Source organism: Arachis duranensis, chromosome 4, assembly GCF_000817695.3.
Source record: "Arachis duranensis cultivar V14167 chromosome 4, aradu.V14167.gnm2.J7QH, whole genome shotgun sequence".
Classification (NCBI taxonomy): domain Eukaryota; kingdom Viridiplantae; phylum Streptophyta; class Magnoliopsida; order Fabales; family Fabaceae; genus Arachis; species Arachis duranensis.
In genome coordinates this window covers 13930230-13956127 of record NC_029775.3, presented here as the reverse complement: position 1 = coordinate 13956127, position 25898 = coordinate 13930230, and the positions used below count along the sequence as shown (strand labels likewise).

Sequence of the window (25898 nt, the reverse complement as noted above, 5' to 3'; positions counted from 1 at the left end):
GGTTAATAGAATCTTGATAATTCTTTGATTTTGAGTTGCTATGATCTCTATCATTGAAGTTTATTGTTAAACAAAAAATTTACAGGAGATAAAAAGATTGAATATTTGAAATTACATATACAAAATATCAAATAGTCCACGTATTAGTGTTTTTTAAATTAGTATATGTTATTAATTCACATGTAATTTTTCATGTAAAATGCTGCTTTATTAAAAATTATTATAACTTATAAATTAATTTTAATATAAAATTTTATGTCTAAACTCCTTTTTCAAAAGAATTTACTTAAATTGTTTATCTAAACTGACCTTGCTAAACTTATTATCAGTCATTGCATTTGCTGTTGATTTTTCAAAACGTGATGCATAATTATTTGTTAAAATTGTTAATGAACACTCGACTTTCAAATAAGGGCATTTGGTCTAGTGGTATGATTCTCGCTTTGGGTGCGAGAGGTCCCGAGTTCGATTCTCGGAATGCCCCATGTTTTTTTTAAAATTATATAATTTTGTTTTATCCTCTTATCCACTAAACACAATTCCAAGTGAAGCTTGAATAACCTCACATGTCATATCAATAGTTAATTGGTTAATTCACATGTATTAAACTAAAAGATCGAAATTGGGTAATTTGCAATATAATATAATAATTCATTCCTCAAATTTAATATAACAAAAGAAAAAATAAAAATCTGTACATATCATGCATGATTCATGAATGTGATCCACAGATACATTATGACTGCAAAGTTTAAAACACTCTCACACTCACTTGCATAAGCAGTGAAATCATATTATACTAACTTAGTACAAATCAAACTGAAAGTACAAATGATTAGCACTATTAAATTATGATTAGAGTAACAGAGCAGGCCCCATAAGGATCAAAGCAAGCCCCATTAGAACATTGCTAGTTTTAGTACCCTTCAAACCTCTGTTTCCTTCAGCCTGGATGTGCTCAGCAACATTAAAGTCACCTGCTTCAATGTCAATGCAAGTGGATTAATAAAAAGATGGATTAATAAACATGTTCCTCTTAATACACTAGTAATAGTAAAACCGTTGCATACGAAACAGACTTCAATATTTGTTTTTTAAAAAATTTATCGCTCTGAACATTTAGGTCATTTTGTGAAACAAATTTGATATTGTGAGGTTCATTTTATGAAAATCGAAATGTTTTGAATTTTAAGATGACTATTTAATCGAAAATTGATTTGCGCTATGTACGAAAGAGTGGTAGTTATTAGTTATTACCTCTTTGAGGGCCATAGCCACAGGCAGATTGAATTGTTTGTTTGATGTCTTGTATGGTTGCTTTGTTATAAAATATGAAGTGGCTGAAGATGTTGTCAAGACAACTAAGGACCAAGTCAGTCTCAGTCAAACATGGCCCTTCACAAAACTCATCCGTTTTCTCACTTGGTACGTTCAAGTCCCCTTTCTCACTCAATCTATATGACTCTTCACAACTTGTATAAATCTGAATCAAGCACAATGCAATCATCACAATTAAATTTGCCTCTGTTTTCAATAATGTCTAGTACACATGGATAAAAATTGTAATTGTTAATATGTCATTAGTAACTTGGTTATTAATACTTTGACGGTGGAAATTCACATGAAGTTGTTTTTATGTAAAGTTGCTAGTTAAGAATGGTTAGATAATAATTTAATCAAATATGTCAAATCATGCATACAAATGTCAATTTTTATTATATAGAAAAGGAACAATTCAATTAAAAGAGGCTATTTCACATAGATAACAAAAAAGAAAAATCTTGTGGGTAATATGTATGATACTCACATATTTATCATTGAAACAAAGTAAGGCTTTGGAGACAATTTGAGTAGGGTCACCAAATCCACCACCCCCAGCTCCTCCTCCACCTCCACCACCGCCAAATCCCCCACTACTTCCACCTCCACCTACCCCAGCCCCGGCGGCATTGCTGCCAATTCCAACTCCAGCACCACCAAATCCAGAACCTATCTGGTTCCCAGGTTGATCATCACCATAATCAGCATTTCCTATCAAATGAAGACTCAATATGTGATAAAATCCAAAGCACTAACAAATTTTGTCCTCAAAATAATTAAATTGAAAAATAAAATCCTAATCATACCTAATTTCCAAAATAGACAAACATAAAACAAAGCAAAAGTTAAAATCCAGCGTCTAAAACTAAGTTCAAATGCCATAATTACCGAAGAAGCTTTGAGAATATGGTTTGAATTAATTAGAGCAAGTTATATAGCCAATGTTGTGTTAGCACTATACTTTACCATCATAGTTAGTTGCTACGTATAACATGCTAATTCCAATTCCTATAGCAACTAACATTACCTACCATTAATTAGCCCATATTAATCACTTTTCTTAATCAACTTAGAAAAATGAACATGTGTATGAATATTCCTATCCAAAAAGAAGTACAAAGATAATTAATTAAACAAGCCAATGGGTTTAATTTGCTGTTAGTGGCGGTTACAAATTTGTGACAAAATAAAAAAAGTGATATATAAGAAGACTATCAAATTAAGGATGCAGCAGTTGAGGTACAAGCCACCAACTTTTCTCTCCTTTGAGTTCAATAAATCAAACCTAATTAAATCTCACTTGCTACTTTGTTATACTTTTCCTACAAGTTAAGGCCATGCTTTTAGCTGTGGAAAAATTCATGGATTTATATTCATTATCAACTACAACATTTTAATTTTCGGTTCCTATATGTTTTAATTAATTTTGCTATATTTTATAAAATAACAATGTCTTAGCTGGTTTATGAAACACGAACACTGTAACTAACCGATGTGTCAGTTTCTCACACTTATACGACACATGTCATATATATATACACATCTTTATTTATTAATTTAACTAATTATTTTTTTTCTAAATTTGTTGACACTTTATAAACATCATTTAGATATAGTGCTAATAAGTTCCAAAAATGCTAATACTAGTAGTAATGAATATATATTAATTTCTTAAAGATATAATTAAACATACTTAAAATATTAGAGACAAAGTTAAAACAAATTAAAATTGATTTTTTTTTAAATTTAAAAAATTTTAAGAATAAAAACTGTATTTTATCCTAAAAATTAAATATATCTGATGCCATGTGTTGTATTGTATTTTATATCCCTGTGGATGTTAATATATGATAGATCACAAGTATGCATATTAAAATTATATTTTGATTTTATAAAAAATAATATCATGCATTTTTGCTTTAATTTTAGCTCGGAATAAAAAAAAAAGCTTTTTTTAGCTTCTCATAGATGCTAATAATTTTATACAAAGAACTAAATGTCCTAGGCAGAAAGGTCCAAAACACAAATTAGTGGTTTTTTTTTCTTTTTGGTATATACATTGGTTCTTCCTTTATTAATTAGCCGTTGTTGTAGCTCACAAATTTAGCAAGAATGAACTAGAGAATAACCTACTATGCTTCCAAAAATACAAATTTAAGAAATATGATCCTCTAAAATAAAAGATGAGAGTTTAATTATTATTAATTTTGTAACTTCTACATCATATGTGAACTCTACTTTTTTTTATTATAATGATAACTAAAATCTTATTTTCTCCCTTTATTAATTTACTTTTTTTTTCTATGGTTTACAACAAAATTGATTTCTTGATAACGTAACTATGCAATCTAACTAAATTATGTGTTGTTACCCGAATTAACCGCTTTCCTTATTCCGATCCTGATCTCTAGTATCTACTCTATTAATATGGTTCTTCTTCTTCATTATTTTCTTCTTCCACTACTTCTCTCTAGCTCTGCCTTTTCTTACTTTGAAGTCTAGATGCAACCTTGAATAATCTGCCTCCTCTAATCACAATTTTGGGGACAAAGTGAGAATTATTTGCTTCTCCAAAATTTGGAAAAAAAATTTGTTAAAATCGGAAGGACTAGGTGAATTTGAAGTTGAAGACTTACCACAAAAATCAATTCTAAAAGTGGCTTCAAAATTAAGATCCGAGATTTTATGAAGTTGTGTATTTGGATAAATAATTTAATTAAGTTCTTCCAGAAAAAAAGTTTAACTCATAAGAATTTATATTATAAATAATTTATAAATAAATTATTTTATGTTTAATTTTTTAATCATAAAAATATTTATTTTAAAACGAGAGTAATACAAAAAAAAATATTATAGAAAAAATCATTTTTTTAAATTTTTTTTATAAACATTTTAAATAATTTTTTAAAAATTCATAAATTAATTTTAAAAATTATATCAAACATTAATACTATAATTTCTCGTAAGTTAAATAATAAAAAAATCACTTATAAATCTATTCAAACATCCTTAATTAATTATTGAAGTTTTTTTTATTCCAAAGGCAAAAAATTTTATTCATTAGGAATAGAATTGCAAAAAAAAGTCCAACTATTAGGCTAGTACAAATAGAATTGGGGTTCTCCCAAACGTACTCAAAAGAGTACAATAATAATATTTAATTTAAAATAGAAAATAGCACTTCAACGTGAGATTGCAGTAAGTTTTTGAAGAATTTTAATGCAGATGCAGTAATGGAGTCCAATGATGGAGATTCTTTCTCAAATACATAGCGATTACGAGCATTCAAGACGTACCAGCGCACAATAGCCAAAAGATGGAGGAAGTGAGCACCATTAACCCTTAACTAAAAAAACAATTTGAGGTGGTTCCAAACTTGATGAAAGTGTTCCTTTTCTCCAGCATTAAGGACCTCCTGTAAATTATATTTTTTCCATATTTCTTTTGAAATTGGACATCGAAAAAACAATAATTTATGAACTCTTCTTCTTTATTGCAGCGCCGGCACATAGGATGGATAGAGGTTATTCGATGGTGGAGGGCTTGCATTATCGGGATTGAGCCATGAAAGGATCTTCATAAGAAAAATTGAATTTTTTGGGGAAGACCCATCTTCCATAGGGCACAGCAGGTCTATGGGTAAATGGTGGAAAATGTAAGCTATTTGGTATCCTGAAGACACATGATATTTTTCATTCTTATTAAAAGACCAAATGATCTCATCTTCTCCATCACCAATATTGGTTGCAAGAATTATTTGTCTCATCGAGCTTCTGAAAAATTATGTTCAATTAAATTTTGGTTCCATATTTTGCCGAGTAACATCAAATCACGGACCCGAAAAAGAGGATGAGTTGGAATAGAATTAGCTTCAAAAAGAAGAACATAGTATGGATATGGAGGAAAAATCCAAAGATCTCCAAAAATTTTGATGTTATCACCGGTTCCAACTTTTCAGCGGAGACCCTTCTCTATCACTTTTCGACCTTCAAGAACACTCTGCCACCCCCAAGAAGGTAATATTTCGATCTCAACTTGCATTACATTACTGTGTCTAAAATATTTTTCTTTGAGCATTCTGGCTAGTAAAGATTGAGGTTGTTTGACTATTCTCCAACACGATTTTGCCAATAGAGCTAGGTTCTAAACTTCTAAATCTTTAAACCCCAAACCACCTTCTTTCTTAGCTCCCATCATAGTATCCCAGCTAACCCAAGTCATTTTTCGTTCTGAACCCTTTTAACCTCGCCAAAATTGAGCTAAAATACTGTGAATCTCTTTAATAAGAGTATCTGGGAGCTTGAACCAACATAACGAATAAATAGGCACTGCTTCTCCCACTGCCTTGATAAGTACATGTCTTTCAACTGATGATAAAAGACGTCTTTTTTACCCTTGCACTTTCTTGCTAACTTTCTCTTTAATCAGCCCAAAAGTAGTCTTTTTAGAGCGTTGGACAACAGAAAGTAGCCCCAGATACTTGTCTTGAACTCCTATGTGTCTAATATGCAGCTGGTTAGCAAGAGAGATTCGGATATCAGCAAGAGTGTTATTACTGGAAAAGATAGCTGATTTATCTAAAGTAATTTTTTGACCGCTAAACTTCTCATAAGACTCTAGAAGTTCCAAAATATGATCACAAGATCAAGGGTTAGCCTTGTAAAAGAGTATAGAGTCGTTAGCGAATAAAAAATGATTAACAATAGGACTTCTTCGATTGATCTGAATACCTTGAATGAGACTGTTTTGCTTTGTCTTGTGTAGCAAAAAGGATAATCCTTCTGCACAAAATAGAAATAGATATGGAGATAGAGGGTCACCTTATCAGATGCCTCTATTTGGCTTTAAAAAGCCAAAGGATTGACCTTCCACAACAACAGAGTAAGAAACTGTAGTCACCACCTCAGAAACCCAGTCAATCCATCTAGAATGAAAGCCCAACTTATCCACCATAAACCATAAGAAATGCCATTCAACTCTATCATATGCCTTACTCATATCTACTTTAATAGCCATCTCAGTCTCCAAGCTTTTCTTCTTGTTTTTTAAGTAATGCATACATTCATGGGCTATAAGGATATTATCATAAATTAGCCTTCCCTTTAAAAAAATACTTTGATTAGGGCTAATTAATTTGTTCATAATATCTTGTAGCCTATGAACCAAGACTTTAGAAATAATCTTGTAAACGCTGATATGTCTCACCTGAGTCATATTATTGGCATTTGAGACTTTTGGAATCAAGCAAATATGGGTATGGTTGAAACTCTTAAGAATTCTTCCACTAATAAAAAAAAACTCCTGACTACCCGAGTGACATCTTCTCCCACAATATTCCAGTAGAATTGAAAAAATTTGGCTGTAAATCCGTCTTCTCCTAGTGCACTTTGTGGGTGAAGGCTAAATGTTGTCCGCTTAATTTCCTCCCTCGACACCGGCCTTAATAAGCTTCTATTCATAGAGTTCATCACTTTAGGCAAAAAATCTTCAAACATCAGGTTCGGATCAGAAGTTTCTGAAACAGAGAAAATCCTCTTAAAATACTCTTCAGCCACTAAAGCAATCCCATCATGAGTAGTAGCTACTCCACCATCAGTCCTCTCTAGTCTCCAGATTTTATTATTCCGGTTTCTAGATTGAAAACATCGATGGAAGAATTTAGTATTTCTGTCACCTGCTTGTAGCCACTTAATACGAGATTTTTCTCTCCAGTAACTTTCTTCTTTATCGTAAGCCGACTCAATTTTCCTCTCTAGCTCGTCAATCACTTCCCCGCCATTAACTCCTGCTTCCCGTAGCACTTCAATTTCTCTCAAAAGATCTTCAATTTCTTTTCTTGAGTTTGACTTGCATTGCTGCTACCACTGCACTAGTTTATGCCTACAGATTTTTAGTTTTTGTACCAAAATAAATATAGCCGAGCCCTCTACTTACGTCCTCCAAGTCCTTGTAATAATATTTCTAACGTCCACTTGACTACACTATCTCTCTTAAAATTTAAACCTCCTTTTAGACTTCTCCATAATTGGATTAGTGTCTAAAAGGAGGGGACATGGTCAGAGCCATTGTCAGAGAGTCTATGAACTGTTGTCGAAGGATAAAAATTCAGCCACTCTTCTTTTGCCAACCCCCTGTCAATGCGTTCTTTGATAAGCTCTTGACCCCTTTCTTCTATTTGTCCATGTAAATGGTCTCCCAACCATACCCAAATCAACGAGTGCATTTTCATCAATAAAGTCAATAAACGCAGTAATAGAGGAAGGAGGTTTGTCTCTACCTCCCTCATTTTCTTGTTGGTTTACAATGGCGTTAAAATCACCTATCACCACTACCTCCTCTTGCATCTGGTTGATTATAGAAGAAAGCTCATTGAATTGTAACAGCCTAGTTTGTTCTAGGCTACTCAAGTGCACACCAACTAACACCCATATCTTATTAATTGCTAAATCTGTAACTTTTGCTGTAATGAAGTAGACCTCCTTTCGAATCACTTTCACTTCCGGTCCTTCCCTCCAAGCTAGTGCCAAACCTCCAGCGGTACCATTCGAATTCACCAAACTCCATTCATTAAAGCCACAACCTCCTATCTTCCTCTCAACCTGTCGAAATTGATTCTTAGTTTCACAAATGAACATAATTTTGGGGGAATGGGATCAGCAGATCCCTTTCAAGTTCTGGATTGTCAAGGGTCTCCCCAAACTCCGACAATGCTCAGGACCTTCATATCTATTTGGTGCCAATTGAAGGCAGGCACCCTCCACCATCATTCCAATGGTCTCTTCCTTGTTAGGACAGAATTTCTTCGCATCTCCTCCCATATCTTCCTCAGAGGCTCTCTTTTTTTATCCTGATTCTGGCTGATTTTTTCCAAAATTCTGTCTGGCCAATTTTTTAATTGAAGGCAATTTACCTGGCCCTCTTATCTTTACTTCTACATCTTGATTTTTCGACCGCATGACATCTTCAACAACAGCCGCTTCTTTTTGAGTTTTCATACCAGGATTTGTAATAGAAAGGTTTGTTACTTCTGCATTCACATTGTTCTCTGTCTTTTCATTCTCCATATTTGGCACTGAGTTATCTATCTTTTTAGAATTCTGCCCTCCCATATTCAATTTCGAAAAGCTGTCTAAAAAGCAAGCTGGGAGTGGTTTTTTTCTTGGAGTTAAGTAGTTTTCAGAGGTCTTATTTGTTGTTTCTTCTGAGCTTCTCTCCTTTAACGTCACTCTAGTCCCAACCTGGTCTGCCTTCACCCATTCACCTATAACATTTTATTTTGTAATCTCCTGCAGCGAGTCTTCTATAAAAAAAATTACACGTTTTAACTTCATGTCCAACGTGCGCACAATAAGTGCATACAGTACCTATTCGCTCATACCGCGCTCCGATTTCAATAGTTTTATTATTCGGGCCAATGATATTGAAACTATCTTTCTCCAAATTATCTCCAAAAATCATCACCTTTTCCTTCATAATTCTGGATTACTTCCCTTTCATGTCAAAGAAACCCACATCCATCACTTCACCAATGTTTTTCCCAATCATCCTACCAATCTCAATGGTTTTGTAGCTTTCTGGCAGACTCCAAAATTGGGTCCAAACTGAAAAGCCAGAAATTCGAATTTCCTCTTCATTCTCCTCTTTTGTCCACCATTAAACATGGAGGATAAAATCTTTAAAAAGCCAAGGGGATTCTCTTTCTATTCTTTTTACATCTAACTCTTTATCAAAGAAGAACTGAAAATGGTTACCTCATTTTTCTACAGTTCTGAATCCGTCAGGGTGGCACCATATTGCTCTGAGAGCACTGTTTACAGTACCTTTGAAAAAGGGCTTATCAGCAAATAGCTTGCCGAGTAAACTATTGTTGCAGGCATGTACTCCAGAGGCAATGTCTTCCTTTCTCAAGTGGATTGCACTTCCATTATTTCTACCCTCTTCTTTGGACTTTCTCCCATGTCTTCTGTTGTCATCTGCCATGAGGATCAGCCCGCCAAAAGGTTGTTTGAAATTCAGGTTAAAAGATTATGAGTGGTTACCGTAACGTTAAGGAGCAGTGTTGATGGCAGAGACCAAACTCTGTTAAAGGTAAAAACCCTAGCAGAGCACTAAACAACCCTATTGGGCACTTATTCTAATCAATCACTGACTCTCTTGATCGTTACTAATTAATTAGTTGAAGTTATCAGTAATGTGTTATAGAAATTAAATATCATTGTAAAGTATAAAAATTTTCTCTCAAACTATTGTACAGTTTTTGTTATTAGTTAAAAGTGTAATAGCCTTAATTTAAACTTGATTGTTAATCTATGTTAATTGTAAAAGGCTATTTTTTTTTTCAAAGGCAATAATATTTCATTAATAGAAATAGAAAGAAGCTAGTGTCCACATTACAATGACTTAAGAAAGCAAAAGGGGATCTCCCAAAAGACATCTGAACAGATCAAAGTGTGAAATCAAAAGGAAAAAATGAATATTAGTAATAAGAACTAAGAAGGAGAGTGACGCAGAAGATCTTGCAGTTCCTGGTATAGCTTCCTCTCCGATGCTACTACTTCTGTTGGGCTGCGGCGTTTGCCCTCGTCAAAGATCCAGCTATTCCGTTTCTTTTAGATCATTCAAAGAGTTATAGCAATCTGTTGAGCAACGATTTACCTCTTATTCTACCGTGCTCTTGAATTGCTGTCAACCACCATGAGTTGAATTCGAGGATATCTGAACTAGGTAAGCAACAATTGAATTGAGATTGTCCCCATTGAATTTCTCTGCATTTGATCAAGCAATGAAGCTGGGCTTCTTCTGCTTCATGACAATAAGGACAAATTTCACTAGTAGATGAAAATCAGTGATGGAGAAGAGAGGAGACTGATAGACGTTCATGACAAGTTTTCCAGAGGAAGATTTGTATTTTGTGGGGGACTGAGAGCTACCACAGGGATGTCCATAGGCTTCTCAGGCACAGAGTTGGAGGACAAAACTCTAAGGGCTCATGAAAAAAGTTGTAAGCCATCAGGTAGCCTGCAGCAACATTATAAGTGTTTGATCTGTGCAAGGCCCATTTAATTTTGTCTCTATCTCCTTCAATCGGTACTAACAAAATTCTGCTACCAATATCTTCGGTAAAAATATGTTGAATCATATTTATATTTCACTGGCCATTTGAAGTAATCAGATCATTAACCAAGAAAATTGTTGGATTTGTAGCTTGATGAGCTAATTGTTGAGGGACAAAGAAATGATAGAGAGGAGGAAGCCACGGGTTTTCAAAAATTTTGATTTCTAAGCCTGTACCAATGTTCCAGGAGAGCCCATTCTCAATCACTTTGTGTCCCTCTAACAAGCTGTGCCACCTCCGTGAAGGTGTGTTTTCAACTTCGGCTTTTAATGCATTACAATATGGATAATACTTTCCTTTTAGAACTCTAAATAGGAGTGAATTTGGTTGTGTTGTTATTCACCAAAACTGCTTCTCCAGTAAGGTTAGATTCTGAGCCCTAAGGTCCTTGATCCCAAGTCCCCCTTCCTTTTAGGTCTGGTCATGGTATTCCAGCTGATCCATACCATTTTTCTCTCTATACCTCTCTGTCTCCACCAGAATTGAGAGAGTATACTATGAGTTTTTGAGACGAGTGCATTAGGGAGCTTAAAATAGAAAAGTGTATATATAGGGATTGCTTCTCCTACTGCCTTGAGTAGAATATGTCGACCTCCCGCTGACAGTAGCTTTCCTTTCCAGCCTAGAATTTGCTTGCTGATCTTCTCCTTAACGAGGCTGAAGGTAGCTTTTGTAGATTTATTAACAATAGAAAGAAGGCCAAAATATTTGTCTGTAGCCCCAATGTGGTTAATATTTAATGCCGCTGTCCATTCATTTCTGAATAAATTCGGAGTATTACGACTAAAAAAGACTGAGAATTTGTTGAGATTCACTTTTTGTCTGCTAAAATCCTCGTATGTATGTAAGACTTCTAAAATATTCTCGCTCGAGTCCGTAAAAGCTTTGTAAAATAGGATTAAATCATCCACAAACAATAGATTATTGACTCTGAAGCATTTTCTTGACATTTGAATACTTTAAATTAGATTATTTTATTCTGCCTTGTGTAGCAAGAAGGAGAAACTAAAAATTTATACTAAACCTTTATTAATTATTACATTCCTATCTATTATATTTTTTATATAATTGTTTAATCATATTTGTTATTTTTATTTTAAATAACTATTTATGTGATTAATATAAAAATAGATAATTAATACGTAATTAAATAGATATATAAAACTATTTTAGAAATACGGTATATCAATACTAAATTTATTGTTTTAATCCTTGGCCAAACAAAGTGGAGAAAGCTAAATAATTTTTGCATTTTCGACGGAATTTTCCTTTGAAACCAAATTGTTGATTCCATTTCTCTTTTGAAATACATTCTAGTTACTCTCATTGTAATAATAATTGGTATATCCTGTGATATTCTTTATGGGAGCATGCTATCATGTGATGAGAATGAGATTCCATCCCTCCAATCTGATCCACACTATCCCCCAATTTTCATCACTCCTTTCGGTCTTTATATATATGATCATTGAAATAAACATTTTATTGAACTGCTAAATAATTGAAAGCATATAATTAAGCCAATCTTAGTAATATACATCATGAAGAGGTTCATGTGTAAGAAGGAGTAGTGAAACTCATTCACCAAATCCCTTAGCTTCTTGTTCCACTTATCAAAGAATGAATCTATTCTCCCTACATACAAAAATTGAGATTTGGAATTATTATTATTATTATTATTACAATAATAGAAGTGAGAGTAGCATGCATGCTATAATTAAATTAAAAAATTGTTCAAATAATAACTCACGAAATTATCTCCAACAACATCAACAAATTATTTTTGTTAAAAATTCAAATTTATTTGCTTGTCCAAAACATGCAATAATTGACTGACACTTTGTAGCTGTGATGTTTTTCTAACAAGCAGAGGACAAATAAATCATGATTTATTTTTGTAAACTCTAATTATGAATTGTTATTATAAAACTAAAACAAAAAGTTTACCTGTAGTTTTGGTCGAAGGGTTTCTACGGCTGCTGTATTTTGTTGATTATTGGCTCCAGCTCCTTGCTGCTCAGATACAAACAAATTATAATTATTACAAAAGAAAAAAATATTACATATGATCTTTATAATAATTATTAACATCTTACTATTTTTATTTATTACTTCAATTAAAATAAATATAAATATATAGACTATATAGTACCTTGCATAATGCCCAGTCTGCTGAATCAAAGAATGCCCTTTCATGATCCTTTTATATAAACACAAAAAAATAAAAAATATATTAAAATATAAAAAAAAAATTGGTATGAAAAGTATGGTATCTAGAATGGGCTTACTCTGGATATCAAAGGCTTCTTCTTTGGAACAAGCCCACCATACTTCTTTCCTCCGGTAGGTGACTGATATTATTATATATTTTTTTATTTTTAATTATTGAAATAAACAAAAAATTACAGTGAGGTTAAATTTTCACATTATAGTTAGAAAAACTAACAGATGCTCACTAGTTACTTTTAATTGTAGGGTCATATTTCTCACCAACCACCAAACAAATTTGTCTTCAATGAGGAATTTTTTTTATTCAATTATAAATTAACTGTGTTATGCATTTAAATTTTCAATTATAATGAATTGAAATTTAAATCCAATATAAAAATAAAAAATAAAACAAAAATATTTATTACGAACAAATAAATTAATTATTTGACCAACTTAAACTGGTTATAAAACAAAGACTTCTAATTACATATTTAATTCAACTAATTAATAAGACTTGGCCTTGATATAATGGTAATTTTTCCTTACACAAAAAATTGGTCTACATAAACAACCCAACATAACAACCAAATAGACTTCATGGGATGCTTAATTGCTTCATTTGACTATAATTCTATGTCCAACCTAACCGAAACCTAACTCAAAAGAAGTCTTAATGCAAAGGATAAAAAAGGATAAACCCAATTGAGTGGATAATAATTGAATAAAGAGAGGGATTGAGAGAATATTCGAGAAGACATTAATTTCATTCCCTTTTTTTATTTTTTTTCAAAAAAAGATGAATCAGTGTTAGCCATGGGAACCTCATGTTTCGAAGGAAAAGATGTTCGTCACATGAATTGCTTGACAGCCCAACGACCATTTAGGCTTTGTTTTTTTTTTTTTAAGGAATTTTGTAAAAAATATCGTCACATGGATCCCTTATTAAAATCTTGTAACCGACAATTTTATTTTGTACTCCAAAAAATATCTTCACGCTAGATTAAATTGATCTCCCTCAATTTCATGTGTATTTTTAAAAATAATAGAAGACACTCATTTTTATATATTTTTTATTTTCCACGTATATAAAAAGTGAAGAAGAAAAGTACATAGCGGATAGTATTCTATGTTGATTTCCCAGTTTGTTGTGAAATTAGACATCCAATGAAAACTCGAAACAATGCAACTTATACCAAAATGATTCACACAACTAAAGTACATGGTACCATAACCATGATGGAAAAAAATATAGTACCATACGAGTACAACAATGTAACGATATATCCAATAAGAGATTGACACGTGGACTCATGTCATTCAATCACATATAGACACCTAGATTTTGGTGTCCCGTTTCATTCCCCACTCCTTTGCTAAAATTATTGGGGACTTGTTATTATGATTTATGACCCCTTTGCAAATTATATGCATTTTGCAATGCCACGTTTACATCATATATACAAACATAAATCATCATCATTTTAGTAAAATAATGTTGTGCAATATTGCTATTTACTGAAATGCCAACTACTAATTAACCACAAATTACACTCTTTAAATATGTAGATAGAAGAAAATTTGGAACGAAGGAAAGATTTTTTTTTAATAAAAAAATTTGTATAGAAATTAGTAGTTATTGAGTCGTTGGCTTTGGCTATATAAAATTGAGTAAACTTAAATAGCATTTGTAAATGTTGTGAACTGTGATTAATATTTAATAGTTCTCATTTAATTTGAAAAAAAAATAATTATTGTCAGCAGCATGAAATTCAAATATAATTAAGAATTTCCTATTTCTAAATATAGTATATTATTTTTAATCCAAAATATCTAAATACAATATAATTTTCTTGAAAATATATTAAATTAAAGAAAGAAGAAGAAGAAGTAAATGTTGGGAAAGTTAGGTAAGGTTACCTCAACTTCTGCCGCAGCAAAATAGTCTTCTCTATTGCAATCTGCCATATCTCCTTTTACCTGTTCAACAAAACCAATTAATTCATCATCACACCATAAATAATTAATATTAATAATAAAACTAATGCTTCAACATTAATCCATGAAATGCAATTAACCGAAGAAAATTGAGTGCAAATTGTTGAAGACTATTATTATCGACTTAACAAGAAAAAAAAAAGGAGAAACAGAGGAAAAAGAAAACTCAAAGGAAGAAAGAAAGAAATTAAAGAAGAGATATAGATCAAAACTCACTCGCTCTAACAATGAAGCAAAGAATAATTGTTGCTGCAAAGTAAATGGTTAATGGGCATACCCAAATAAATAGGACAAGTGAAAAGTGAAAAAACACACACAAAAGATAAAAAGGTAGAAAAAAGAATAGGCATAAAGGGGAAAGGAAAATAACAAAAGAAAAGAGAATAGGCATAAAGGGAACCATATTTGAGACATAATTACCTTGTGATAAGAGCAAGGAAGAAGGAGAAAAGAAAAAGAAAAAAAAATAAAAGACAATAAGGTAACTAAAACTTTAGAAGATAGAGGAGTTTGAGTGAGAGGGTTAGATAAGAATCTGCATCCACAACACATGCCAAGATATCACATTTATATGGCAAGAGTGGGGAGCCTAACAAAGAAGGATTTAAATAAATAAATAATAAATAAGCATTTAAATTCGAATCCTATATATCAAGGATCCAATCCCATGACACTTTTCATGATGATGATATGGTGGCGGTTTTGTAATGGCTACTTACCATATAATTCTCTCTTAATTTGGATTTTTCTTTTCTCTTAATATTCCACTAAAGTAGGAAAGGGACAATAAATTATGACCAGATTCCATAAAACTATTATTCTAGTGTTATTATTTTAAGGGAAAAAAATGAAAGAAAAATCAAAGGTGGAAAATAAAGAAGTGGTAAGAGGTGTGTTGCTATTGGATGATGTAGTTTGAGACGTTAGGGTATCACAATCAATTGGTCCATCTAATAGACTCATACCCCCTATTGTACAATTTTCTCACGTGCCAATCATGCACACTACCGACACCCTCCAACCCTATGCATTGCTTCCTATATATATTCTACATTTATAAATATTGATTAATGATATTTATATATTTATTGTGTTCTTCAATATTCAAATCTTTGGTTATCATGTGCAAAATGATCATTCACAAATATCTTTGGATTTTGTCGTTTATTTTTAAGGTGTGTTTTCGAGTTTAAGATTTAAGATTTATAAAGATTTTAAGGAGGATGGAAAGATTTTGGAAAATTTACTTTTCAGAAATTTTATAATTTAGAGGATAATGATTTTAAATTTTTTTATTTCTAATATAATTTTTCAAGTTCTCAAATTAAGAGATTTTTATCGGATTTTAATTACTAAATAAATCTTACATATTTAGTTGTAGAGTATCTATGATTTGTCATGGTCAAAATTCATTATTTGGTTTTCCAACAATGTAGCAAGTGCGATAACTAATCTTTTTGTCATCAATAATCTATTTAGAGGCAAATGACTTGCCATATAAAAAATAATAAAATATTATTTGCATATTAAATATGAGATATGTTAAATTTTATGGGTAATTGACATAAATAAATTGTTACACCTTTAAAATTATGTAATTATATTGTTTTCAAAATGAAGACACAAATATATTATTTTATATATCTATATAAATTGCTATTGATAATAGCAGTTTACTGGCAGTAGCGATTTATGTATACATAGAATCTGCTGCTATCAACCGTAAATTACGTGCAAATGTGGCAGCACAGAAACTGCTAGAGCCTGTCGCGGTTTCTATTTGTTTGGGTTGGTCATAAATCGTTACTGACAGTAACGATTTATATAGATATATAAAACAATGTATTTATGTCTTCATTTTGGAAACAATGTAATTACATAATTTTAAAAGTGTAATAATTTATTTATATAAATTGTCCAATTTTATCTATATCTCTAATTAAAGTGTGAATTTCACTCAAAATAAATCTGGGTTTAAGAACAATTTGGATTAAAATTATTTATAAAATAATTAACAATAATTGATTAAATCATGATCATGGGCGCACACTTTTTTTTGGTAAGGGTCTTTTCATTCTTTAACTACTACTAAAAAAGCTTTATTGAACCTCATCTTAGATCAGGGGGTGTTAAATTTACTTAAAAAGAAATATTTTATGTATATTTTTAATTTTAAATAAAAAATAATTGTAACGATCGAGAAAAAATATATAATTATTTTTTTATTATAAAATAAAAAAAATTATTTATTTTTCGGAAAGAATTATTGAGACTTTATTTTTGGAATCCAATTTTTTGTTTTGGCATTTTGGATAAAGTCGTCGTAGCTCCGATGAACCTTGTTATTTTAATAGAGTTCGGTGTATCTCCAGTGAACTTCAAGTATTATATATATGAAGTTTATTGAATTCTCCGGCGAACTTTGAGCCGAATCCTCCATAAATATTCAGGTTGGTTTAAAACGAAACTCAATATTAATAGTTCATTCTTTTTTTTGATATTGATCTTTTAATTTGCTCTCTATAATGTCTGAAATTCTATTGTTATCCATTCATTATGTATGATAAAGAAGGTTCTATCGTGTTTAGATCTGGTCAACCAGTAATTGCATACGTGGTACCTGAAGTCATCAGTCTAACAGCATTGAAGAATTTGATATTACATTCCATTGGCCAACAACACACGAAAAGAGTGAAAAATTTTACTACATATATCCGTCCGAAGTAGATAACATTTTATTTTACAAAAAGAATATTATATATTATAGTTGTGATTGTTATTTTTGTGTTATTTTTATTAGAGTTTAGGATTTAAGAATATTTTGTATTTTTTGAATTAGGTATTGGTTATGCGATGATGAGGACATATGTCTTATAAAGGTATGGCACAACTGTTGGACAAATATCCATCTGTTAGAATTATTTGTTTTTCTAGTTGAGTTCAGTGGACGAGGATCATCTGCAGATACTGTTGACGATTCTCCTTTAAGTGAAGCAGTCAGAAGAAATATTAGAAGGGCGATGGTTGAACTAAATATGCCACCTGAAGGTAGACAAGAGGGGTCAAATGTTGAATATTCTAATGATGATACGATGCAATCTTATGTTGAAAGTCATAAGGGTTCTGTTATCAGGGACCCGATGACGGTGAAAATGTTGAGGCTGAACCAACGGAATTTCCTTATGAAGGTGAGAAAGAGGAAGAGATGAACTACTACGGTGACCTACAAATCGCAGTGACACAGCCTGCCATTTCTCGATCATATGACCGGTCGGATCACTTTTCACTTTAAATCTCAAAGCAATGACTTTAGATTGTTTATTTAGTTATGGAGGCCGTGATAAAAATCCCACAAATGAGTTTGAGATTGGACAACAATTTAAAAATAAGGAGGAAGTCATCTTGGTAGTTAAGACATACAACATTAGAAGGGCTGTGGAGTGTAAAATATTAAAGAGTGACCAGTTAAAGTACCATATACAATGTACCCAGTTTGGTCTGGTTGTCGATGGAACATACGTATATCTTATTGCCGAAAACATGAAAAATGGGAGGTGAGAAGATACAACGGTCCTTGCACTTGCATGCAAACATCGGTGGGCCAAGACCATCGAAGGTTAGATTCGAAGGTGATTGTGCAGCACATATTCACAATAGTCAAAACAAATCCAACCACCAGCATAAGGGTTCTGCAAGAAGGCATGGAGAATCACTTCGGTTATAAAGCATCCTACAGAAAAATTTGACTTGCAAAGCAGAAAGTCATTGTTAGGATATACAGAGACTAAGAAGAGTCATACAACGATCCTCCTCATTAGTTATTCGCTGTGCGGATGTACTTACCTCGTATAATTCAATACATTGTCTTTAGTTATGTATGCTTAATGTAGTCACCACATATATATTATAACATCTGGGGTTATGAAGATACTTGATTTTAACTTGTAACACAACCTTGGCCTGCTGTAGCTAATATTGTCATGTTTCATTGGGTATTCTAGACATTTTCTCCATGTGTTGAGAATTTCAAGCATTACAAACTACTTATTTCTATTGATAACACACACTTGTATGGTAAATATGTAGGCACGTTACTGATGGCCATTGCTCAAGATGGCAATTCAAACATATAGCCTTTTGTATTTGCTGTTGTCGATGGTGAGACGAAGGAGGCTTGGTCATCTTTTCTTTCGTATCTGAGGCAGCATGTCACATCTCATGCTAGCCTCCCAAGAACTCATGGTAACACTCGCCTCGGACGAACCACCCATCGTACCCATGCATCTCATCGATATTCAGTGGCCTAGTTGGAATGTGTTGGAGGTCACCAAACTAACGCACGACACGGTCAACCTGATGCCACTCGATGATGGTAAAGCACGAGAGCAGACATACTACCGCAGCAGAGGCTTCAGCCTCAGCTATTCCCTATGGAACTAGAGGCTGCAGTTCTGGGTCAGCATAAGGCATCCAGTCAACCTGTGCACACAACTCAAGAAGTATCATATAGAAATTCAAAAGTTATCTAATATACAATTATAATGCTTAAATGTTTATCACTTACGTTAAGGATGCCGAGTCCATTGAGGAGACGCCTATGATGTTGAAACATGTTGTCACCTCTGTCATTATCTAGCTACAACCTCGCCCACCTATAACATCACAAATATTTAGACACCACAAAACTATTTAAGTAACTTACGAAAAAGATGCAAAAAATTAATAATACCTTTCAACTAGGGGAAATCGATGCGTGACATATCCCTCCGGCCACACCAGTGGTATATAATTGATATGCCCAAGATAGATGCAAACTACTACATCCACCCAAGTTTCGTTGACGATAGTCCGTGGACCAACACATTTGGCGATAAAGCAACGCCAACACTGCTAAGTCCCATGATAACCTCCCACATCTATTAAGGTCCTCTAATAGAGGCAACTACCTAATGTGCACCCGAGAGTCAGAGGCATCCGAAAACAGAATGCTCTCGACCATCTTTATGATATATCCCCTGGTGTACGTAGCAGGCGCTCCTCCATCAGATGCTCTTCCAACTCCTTGCAAATAGTATTCCAAAACTAAGTAAATTTGATAGTTCACTTGGTCTGTGACTGTCTATCATCGGGGCCCAGAATAACACCTAGTAACTATTGACACAAGTCCTCAATAAATCGTCCCTGATGGAACTACTCCCATCCACCGATGCATCCACTGACTGGATCTCCATCAATATTGAGTCCCAATTGGTATGTCACGTCATGCAGGGTGATAGTCATCTCCCTACATGGCAGGTGAAATGTATGGGACTCAAGTCGCCATCTCTCGATCAAAGCTGAGACTAATGGTCAGTCATGCTCTCACTCTACCATGTATGAAACATGTTATGCATGTACATTAAAGTTACTTTTTTTTAGTTATATTTCATATAGAATAACCATGAATCTTGCTTAATAATGAAGTGTTCTATAGTTAATTTTCCTTTGTTATTGCATGTAGAGAATCCATGAATCTTGGTTAATAATGAAATATTTTATTATTACTTGAATTGTGCTTTGAGTACCTTAATTTAATGATCATTATAGGAAAGTGTCAAAAAAGAAAGAAAAGCAAAAACACAAGCCACCCAAGGTCCACTTTAAAGCCAAAGAAGCATTTCTCTGAGACACGCCTTCAATCTTCAAGGAATGAAGTCAACAAAGCATGCAACACGCTAACTTCGTGAAGCGTGTATGGCACACACGCCTTCGAGCTTTGATTCATTTCCTGGAGGAACCAATTCTCACTAACACAAGGCGTGTGAAATGCCACCATCCAAATCTGTCTTGACTTCTCTTTGGACTTAGTCTGTTTGTTCGTTCGCCTTTGATGATATTTTTATTAGGAAATAGATCATAAGTCCCCCGACTATCTGATTCTAGGGGCTCTGAAAGGTGTAGCGATGCACCCATTCAAATGGTTGCGTCTCAGAAGATAGAAGTGGGTGCAATTAATGTCTATGTACCTTCTTGCTTAAAGAGAAATTCTAGTGCCTTATGGCCTTACCGGATCATACACGCCAAAGAAATAATGAACCAAGGGACAAAGAAACATGTGACACACTAGTAAAAAGAAGTGTGTACAGAAATAATACGCCTTCGAGCTTCTCATTTCTCATCAATTGAAGCGTGCATGGCAATAACACCTTTGAGCTTCTCATTTCTCATCAATTAAAGCATGCAATACGTTAGAAGAGTGAGGTAGCCATTTCACTCTTTACATAATATTCAATGGTACCAAAGTCTCATGCTTCTTTATCCAGGAAGAGAAAAAAAAAAGCAACGTGAGAGTAAACTTTCAATATGATGAGACAAGATTTAAATCATAATTCTATGAACTCTAATTTTTTGGGTGGATGTCAAATAAGGGAGAAATACCGGAAACAGGATTTAAACTTAAAAAAGACACCTACTCAACAATTCGAAGAAAAATTCAGAGAAAAGGATGGAAGCTCCTGCGTGATCCACCCACCTATGTGAGTCTTGTTCAAGTTCAAAAATTCTATGCGAATGCTACTAAAAATGATCAAGGAGAGTAGCCCTTTTACATGAGCTTTGTAAGGGGAACACTAGTGAATTTCGGGCCAAATGCCATTCGAAGAGCCTCAAGTTAAGAGCACTCCTTTCCTCGTCCTCATAGACAATCTATGAAATGCGAATAAGTACTTATCCGATGTATGAGAAAATTATAAGTGACATTTGCATACTTAGGGTTGAATGGATCTATGATGCCAATGGAGTTATAAATCAATTGAAGAGAGGTGATCTAATACCAGTAACAAGAGGATGATTTAAAATTGTGAGGAGATCAATCTTACCCACTTCTAACAATTCTGAGGTGATTAGAGAGATGGACATCATGGTCAAAGGTATTATGATAGGAAAGGTGATGAACATAGAAAACATTATCCCTAAAAACCTCTAACGCATAGTAGAGAGCACTTTTCTAAACACAAAGCTTGGATATCCAAGTCTCATCTATCGTCTTTGTGAACAAGCAGAGGTGGTTTTTGAAGATGGAAATACCACCTGGGTGAAAATAGCCAAGCCAATCACTGCTAGAAGCATGGAGAGGGTTATATTGAGCCCAACTTGAAGAAGAGCACCAAGGAGGGAGCCGACAACCTCCAATATCTTCAACCCTTAATACTTTAATTCATATCACTATTCTCAGTTGTTTACTTGCTTACTTGTAATTCACGTTATTTAATAGTTTTTCTTTAATTCTTGTGATTTACTGCTTACCTTTAATTCTAGTCATTTAATTGCTTTCTTGATTTTCTATCCTTAATTCACTACAAAAAAAAAAGGCCTATGGTCACGGTAAAAAACCGTGACCATAGCTAGTGAAAAGGGTGACCATAGATCTATGGTCACGGTTTTGGACCTATGGTCACGGTTTTTTACCGTGGCCTATTCTCTCGTGGCCATAGGTCTATGGTCACGGTTTTTTTATCTATGGTCACGGTTTTTATGGTCACGGTTTTAATTTTTAAAATCTGACACTTTAGGCCACGTTTTTTTACCGTGACCATAGGTTAATCTATGGTCACGGTAAAAAACCGTGACCATAGCCCTACCTATGGTCACGGTTTTTACCGTGGCCATAGACTCTATGGTCACCCCACTTAAAACCGTGACCATAGCCCTGTCTATGGTCACGGTTTTTCACCGTGGCCATAGCCTCTATGGTCACCCCACGTAAAACCGTGACCATAGCCCTGTCTATGGTCACGGTTTTTCACCGTGGCCATAGCCTCTATGGTCACCCCACGTAAAACCGTGACCATAGCCCTGTCTATGGTCACGGTTTTTCACCGTGGCCATAGCCTCTATGGTCACCCCTCGTAAAACCGTGACCATAGCCCTGTCTATGGTCACGGTTTTTCACCGTGGCCATAGCCTCTATGGTCACCCCTCGTAAAACCGTGACCATAGCCCTGTCTATAGTCACGGTTTTTCACCGTGGCCATAGCCTCTATGGTCACCCCTCTTTAAAACCGTGACCATAGCCCTATCTATGGTCACGGTTTTCACCGTGGCCATAGCCTCTATGGTTACCCCTCTTTAAAACCGTGACCATAGCCTATCTATGGTCACGGTTTTTTACCATGGCCATAGGGCTATGGTCACGGATTTTCACCGTGGCCATAGCGTCTTATCCCTATCTATTGTCACGGTTTTTCACCGTGGCTATAGCCTCTATGGTCACCCCTCCCAGTTTTTTAAAACGGTGACTATAGCCTGTTGTTTATGAGATTCAATTTTTTTAAATTATAATCACATCCCAAAATGATAATAATCACAAAATAAATCTAAAAATAAGAAATTAAAGAAATCTAAATCATAAAAGTTTCATTATAAGATAGATATGTTTAATCTTTAGTCTAAACAACACAAATCCAAATAGTGTGAAAATTTTCCAATTACATGTAATACCTCAAAAAGTACATAACACATCAAAATATTACATTTACATAAGTAATTAAGGTCATTGTAAGACCCATCCCATGTGATATTTGTATGGAACATATTTTCTTCATCACATCATGTCTTCCTGCACGTAAAAGAAATAAACATCTTAGATATTTAGAAAAAATGGTTTTGATGATGCAATACATATGCAGCAAAAGAAGGGAAACACTCAAGAATTATTCACAATCATCATTCACTTCAAACAGCAGCTATTGCAAGAATGCTATTGATAGCTAACACTCAGAAATTCACTACTGCACAAATAATTCAGAATTTTTTCATTCCAGCAGCAACCTACACAAGAATAAGGCAGCAATAATACTATGCAGCAGCATCATATAAACCAGCTTAGCACAAAAATAAAACAATGAAATTCATGATATATCATTTACCAAAAGTACATTATTAATTTAACTACAAATTTTGAATAGTACTTACTCCCATATCCTTTGATACATGGTTCGATCTAAGTGAAGGTTGAATGCTATGCCGCGCATCATTTGGTGCACTACTCGCATCAGGCGGAGATTGTTGGGCAGCTTCTATCATTACTTGCACTTGTTCTGCACTCATACCAGGATTGACTTGTTGCAACAACGTCTTAATCAAGTTTGTTAAACCATCCAACTTGGAAGTTAAGTTATTTTGATTTTTCTCCATAGTTGAAACCACTTCATTATGTTGTTGCTGCATTTGTCGGATTTCCTTATCCTTTTTAAGAGAGGATTTTGTGACTGATCGACCATAGAAACGAACTCTTCCATGTCTCTCCTTTCCAAAAACTGTTTGAACTGCTTCATCATCATTGTATCCTGCTTCTTTCAAATTTTGAAGATGTTCCTATTACACACAAATAGGATCAAAATAAATGCATGCACCCAACATACAGCTTTAGAATAAATAAAAATAGCTAACACATTTCTTGTTTGGTGTACTTTTCTAAGAGACCAGAAAACTAACAATTGTCTCTTGTGTTCCCGAATCAGCCTCTCCTTTTTTGCTCGTACGAGTTACAACAAACATCTCAGATTGTGATGGATCTTCATTGTCCTCCTTCTTTGCACGCTACAAAAAAACAATAAAATATTAAATTAGCAAATTAGAAAACTTATATACTAAAACTATAAAAACCAGCCACATTTAAAAGGAGAATGTAATGGGAGACAAGCATGAATGTAATGGGAGACAAGCAAAAAAATTATGAAGAGAAAATAAGAAAAAATAAATAAATCTATTCCAGCAAACAATAACCTCAGAAAATCCAGCTACTCAGCAAATGAATTACTAACAAATTTCTAACAATAACCTAAGCTAATCCAGCTAATCAGAAAATCAACTTCTAAACCCTAAACCAGCAAGCAAACGCCGAGGAAATGGGTACAAAATTTGTGAACAAAGTATTACTTACCGATGGTGAGGAGGAAGGCGAGCAACGGCGACCGTAGAGGAGGCGACACCGGCGAACACAGAGAAGCCGAGCTCGGCGACGACAACGACGCAGTGGGGGCTGTGTTGGTCGAACCCGTCGCTGCGGTGGCTACAGGACGCAGCAGCTGCTCCAATCGTGGCTTCTATAGACTATGGTCCTCAGAGAAGAAGAGAGGAGCGATGGGGGCTGTGGTGGTCGAACCCATCGCTGCGGTGGCTATAGGACGCATGCAGCAGCTACTCGATTTGTGGCTCGATTTGAGAAGAAGAGAGGAGCGATGGATTTGTGTGTTTATGAAGAGAGGATCGGCGGCTTCTAATGGACGTGCATTGACTCTTCAAACATCTTACCATGCACATCAAATCCAGTATGCAAAACCCCAAAATAGAGTCAATTTATTTTCTCTACATCACAGAAAGCAGCAACGATTTAATATAAAAAACTCCCAGCTTAACCCTAAAATAGTATCACTTCAACAGGGAAGGGTAAGTAAGAATAACTTGGGACTATTAAACATCAATGTTGCAACAGCACTAGCATAGTCCAAAAAGGAAACCCCAATAAAGAAAGCTAAAATCCAAAATACATAATTTTTCCCAACAGAAAAGACTAACAAATAAATAAAAAATAGATTATCTTATATTATAGATCATAATAAGAGGAGCAACAGTTGAAGGAAACAAACAAGAAGCGAATAAGGGCAATTTAGAAAGAACTAACGAGAAATTAAAGTAAGCATTTAGGAGCGCAAAGAAAACTCAGCCAAGAAGTTAGAGAGATAAAAAAGACAGAGAGAGAGAAAGCTTACTGGAAATGGAGGGAAGAGATCTGAGAATTGAGATGGTTGATTAGGGACTTCGAAGTGCATTGGTGGTTCTCTTATTTCTTTTAACCCTAACTTAGGAACTTCGAAGATGATGAGGAGGGAATGGGGAAATTTGGGGAGGGAATGGGTAAATTTGGGGGGACACTCGTTTTTTGATGCACTCACTTTTTCAATTTGATAATAAAATTATAAGACAATACAAACATAAGTTAAAATGATATTGTACAGCTAAATACATTCCTTTTATTGATTTTTCTAAAATTAATCATTACATTATTAATAAGAAAAATTCACAACAAATTAAAGATGAAGATTTCATATTTTATATATATAGTAATAATATAAGGAAAATGCACACAAACAGACACACACGAAAGTGTTGATTACAAAAAAACTTAATTGGCTATCTAATTTTACTTCATGTATGTGAATGGAATTTATTAAAATTTATAAAAATAATAATTACTTAAGAGTTAAGAATGTAACTG

The 25898-nt window shown here is 33.8% G+C and overlaps 2 protein-coding genes and 1 non-coding gene across 4 annotated transcripts; 1 reads left to right on the top strand and 2 right to left on the bottom strand.

Annotated features, from left to right (window-relative positions):
• Window positions 1-412: 412 nt before the first annotated feature.
• TRNAP-UGG (transfer RNA proline (anticodon UGG)) lies at window positions 413-484 on the top strand. The gene has a single exon. It is a non-coding gene; the product is annotated as a tRNA-Pro (tRNA).
• A 119-nt stretch (window positions 485-603) lies between these two features.
• LOC107483489 (uncharacterized) lies at window positions 604-2244 on the bottom strand. The gene is made up of 4 exons (XM_016104105.3): window positions 2127-2244; window positions 1808-2031; window positions 1258-1483; window positions 604-977 (listed from the first exon to the last, which is right to left on the bottom strand). Exons 1-4 carry the CDS (start codon window positions 2200-2202, stop codon window positions 856-858), a joined length of 648 nt encoding a protein of 215 aa, XP_015959591.1. The 5' UTR covers window positions 2203-2244; the 3' UTR covers window positions 604-855.
• Window positions 2245-12321: 10077 nt separating this feature from the next.
• On the bottom strand, window positions 12322-15247 carry LOC107483500 (uncharacterized). 2 transcript variants are annotated; one of them, XM_021140130.2, is made up of 6 exons: window positions 15062-15247; window positions 14858-14890; window positions 14564-14623; window positions 12724-12786; window positions 12588-12635; window positions 12322-12448 (listed from the first exon to the last, which is right to left on the bottom strand). In XM_021140130.2, exons 1-6 carry the CDS (start codon window positions 15191-15193, stop codon window positions 12365-12367), a joined length of 420 nt encoding a protein of 139 aa, XP_020995789.1. In that variant the 5' UTR covers window positions 15194-15247; the 3' UTR covers window positions 12322-12364. The 2 variants fall into 2 exon arrangements, with proteins under 2 accessions (XP_020995789.1, XP_015959603.1); XM_016104117.3 differs by lacking the exon at window positions 14858-14890 and having other exon boundaries at window positions 15062-15225.
• Window positions 15248-25898: the final 10651 nt, after the last annotated feature.